We start from the raw sequence: 3,513 nt of genomic DNA, 5'->3' as shown, positions 1-3,513 counted from the left end.
AGCTGCTTCTCTTCGGGTGCCATTTGGGGGGTTTCTTTTTTTTTTTTTTTTTTTTTTTTGGACTTTTCCAATAGTTCACAAAAATAGCAAATATTTTCTTTCAGAATGAAAATAATAATCTCTTTTCGTTGTTGTTCTGGTCGCAAGGGTAACACGTGGCTTCCGGTTCTGATGGGAGGAACTGGAGCCGTGCCAGGAGCTGATCACAGGCGCTCCCCGCAGCTCTGCAAATTCACACAGGCTGACAGGAACACTCCGAAGAACTCAGGGTGCCAGAGGGCGGGGAGCTTGTCCTCAGGCGCCCGTGCGCCCCAAGGTCACACGGAGGTCTTTCATTCTTGAGACAGTCTAGACCAAGCTGACCTCAAACTCAGGGTGATCTTCCTGCCTCAGCCTCCTGTGCTGGGACAACAGGCGTGACTGCCACAGCTGGCTTGCTCCTTTCTCTACAGCACCAGAGGGCAAGTTCCCACCCAGGCTTCCTCTTTCCTCCCACTCCTCAAGTGTTTCTGGACATCTGTGACACCGAGGATGACATCTCAGTAGCTCTGAAAAGCACAAAAGGAATCCATGAAAGCGGGCCAGCGCCCACGGCCTTCTGCTCCGCGCTGATGCTCCCAGGCCGGCATTTCCAGTCCTCCCCTCGGTCGCAGGCGCCCAGGCCTCGGAGTCGACTCCAGATGGGACCCAGGCCTTGGAGTCCAGCCCACACCGCGGCCTAGGGCCCATGCCTCGTGTGCACTGTGTGGGAATCCTGAGGTGGAAGCCAGCGAGTGGGATGTGGTGGCCAGTCCCTGCTCAGCAGGACTCTGGCCCGGGTGACAGCTGCTGTGGCCTCAGGCCCTGCAAGCTTTCTTGCAAGAAACCCCTTTGAAAAGAATTAAAGCCGGGCTGGATGCAGCCCGCCTACCAGCACAACACTCGGGAGGCTGAGGCAGGAGGAACACAAGCCACAGACCAGCCTGGGTAACTGAGTGACTTAGCTAAGCCTCAAACTAAAAGACTAAAACAGTCCTGGGGCTGGAGCTCGCTGCAGAGGCCCTGGGTTCCAGCCCCAGCACTGAAAATAAATGGATATCCAATGCCAGGGCAGCAGGAGACAGAAAGTGCAGTCGCGGCGGCGCTCCCTGGGTCCGGGCGCCCCAGTGGCGGAGTGCAGCTCTGCGCAGCATCAGCAACACCTGCACTATCGAGAAGGAGATTGTGCGGCCTCATGCTGGGGACAGCGGGGACCTTGGCCCCCGCCCGCCCACCCACCTCACGGCCAGGGTCGGCTGGGTTTTTCCAGGGTGGGCCACAGGGACCCCGCAGTGCCCCCAACACTGGGCTGCTACCTTTGGTCTCTGTCCAAGGCTGTGTCCCCGCCCAGGACACTCCCAAGGGACCTCTGCAGAGGGTGGAAAGTGACCAGTGGCAGCCAGGCAGGGGTCGCCTGATGTTTCCACACTTCCCAGCCCTTCCCGAGAGCCGCCCGGCCCCCGCCACAGATGGAAAAGCACACAGCTTTCTGCGGCCACCGCCGCCGCCGCCGACAGAGGACCAGGCACTGAGGAAGGGGCCAGGCCTGGCCCAGCACAGCTGCCAGCCCCAGCCTTGGCCAAGGGCCAGTCGGGCGGGTTATGCCCTGGACAGCTGTGTACACACTCACGACCCTGGACCTCAGTTTCCCCGCTGTGAACAGTGTCCTCCCACCTAAGCCCCAGCCCAGCAGGAGGCTGCACAGAAGGGTGGGGACAGGACGGCCCCTGCTGAGTCCCCACCCCCCCACACACCGTCACCTCCCCCAGAGCTGTCAGAGGAGACCTCCATCCTGGCTTCCCATCACGCAGGAGGCTGAGGCAGGAGGATCAAGAGTTCAAGGCCAGCCTGGGCTACAGTGCCCAACCCTTCTTTAAAAAACCAACCAAGCAAGATGTTCCCTGTGCAGCCCAGAGGCAGGAAGGAAGCCGAAGCCTTCGCGCAGGACCAGAGCTGGCCCCACCGGATGCCTGGGTCTTTCCACGCGCTGCTTTCCTGCTCGAATATGAGCTTGGAGCTGGATGGATGAAATCTTGGGGACAGCTGCTGGACCTCCTCAGGTGACAGCCAGAACACTCCAGGCCAGAAGACCCGGGCCACCACCTTAGCAGCAGTCCTGAGACCAGCGTGGAGGGCGTGGGCTGCCGGGATCCCGTCCCCTCCACAGGATGTGCCCCGTGACCCAGACCCTGTGCAGGTGCAGACAGCCCTGGCCGTGGCTGGGGTGGGAGGGATGGAAACAGAGGCTGGCCAGGGTGGGGCCACAAGCCGCAGGTCACCCCGTCTGTCTCTTTAAGAGAAGGGGGAGCGCGCGCCCCTCAGCCACCCTGTCCTGTCCTCCATCCTGGCTGCATCCAAACTCAAAAGGGAAAATGAAAGAGGGACCGGGAAGGACAGGGCCCAGCCGGCGTCCCCGCTCCCGCGCTGCGCCTTGAAGGCCTAGAGCCGGCCCAGGGTGAGTGGGGTCTGCTGCGGGCTGGGGGTGCTGGGGCCCCGCCGGCGCCTGTGGGAGGGCTGGGAGCCGGGGCGCGACGGGGCTCCCCTCGGTGGGCCGAGACACGGGCGCTCTCGCCGTGAGCCGGGGGCTGAGTTCAGCGGAGGGCGAGTTCAGGCCTCGAGCGCTCCGCCGGTCCGGCGGGCCTCCCCGGGATCGGGAATAGTGCAAGACGACGGCCGGGGTCAGGCGGGCGCCAGGCTCCCGCCCCGAGGTGCGGGCGGGCCTGCGGGTCCCTGACGGCCCGCCCTCGCCCCCGGCCCAGGCCGCGCCATGGCCGAGTGGGCCTTCCTGGGCTCGCTGCTGGACGCCGTGCAGCTGCAGTCGCCGCTGCTGGGCCGCCTGTGGCTGGTGGTCATGCTCATCTTCCGCATCCTGGTGCTGGCCACGGTGGGCGGCGCCGTGTTCGAGGACGAGCAGGAGGAGTTCGTGTGCAACACGCTGCAGCCCGGCTGCCGCCAGACCTGCTACGACCGCGCCTTCCCGGTGTCGCACTACCGCTTCTGGCTCTTCCACATCCTGCTGCTGTCGGCGCCGCCCGTGCTCTTCGTCATCTACGCCCGGCACCAGGCGGGCAAGCAGGCGGGGCCGGCGGGGACGGCGGGGACGGCGGGGACGGCCGGGCGGCCGAGCCCCCGCGCGCGCCGCTGCTACCTGCTGAGCGTGGCGCTGCGCCTGGGCGCCGAGGTGGCCTCGCTGGGCGGCCAGGCGCTGCTCTACGGCTTCCGCGTGGCCCCGCGCTTCGCCTGCAGCGGCGCCCCGTGCCCGCACACGGTCGACTGCTTCGTGAGCCGCCCCACCGAGAAGACGGTGTTCGTGCTCTTCTACTTCGCCGTGGGGCTGCTGTCCGCGCTGCTCAGCGTGGCCGAGCTCGGCCACCTGCTGTGGAAAGGCCGCGCGCGCGCGGGGGACGGCGACCCGGGGGACACGCGCAGGCTGCTCTCGCCGCCCCGCGCCGCGCGGAGCCCCCCTAAAGCGGCTGCCGGCAGCCGGACGCCCGC

At 65.6% G+C, this 3,513-nt stretch overlaps 1 protein-coding gene across 1 annotated transcript in view; it reads left to right on the top strand.

Moving 5' to 3' along the window:
• Nucleotides 1-745: 745 nt before the first annotated feature.
• Nucleotides 746-3,513, top strand: part of Gjd3 (gap junction protein delta 3) — a 3,846-nt gene continuing 1,078 nt past the window's right edge. The window contains exons 1-2 of the mRNA XM_004633883.2: nucleotides 746-2,472; nucleotides 2,771-3,507. Coding sequence (XP_004633940.1) covers nucleotides 2,786-3,507 — 722 coding nt within the window. The 5' untranslated portion in view covers nucleotides 746-2,472; nucleotides 2,771-2,785. The remainder of the gene's footprint in view (nucleotides 2,473-2,770; nucleotides 3,508-3,513) is intronic.

The sequence above is a fragment of the Octodon degus genome, unplaced genomic scaffold (genome assembly GCF_000260255.1).
Source record: "Octodon degus isolate 3935 unplaced genomic scaffold, OctDeg1.0 scaffold00056, whole genome shotgun sequence".
In the NCBI taxonomy this organism is placed as follows: domain Eukaryota; kingdom Metazoa; phylum Chordata; class Mammalia; order Rodentia; family Octodontidae; genus Octodon; species Octodon degus.
The sequence above is the reverse complement of the archived record's forward strand: the minus strand, read 5'-3'. Positions and strand labels throughout refer to the sequence as shown.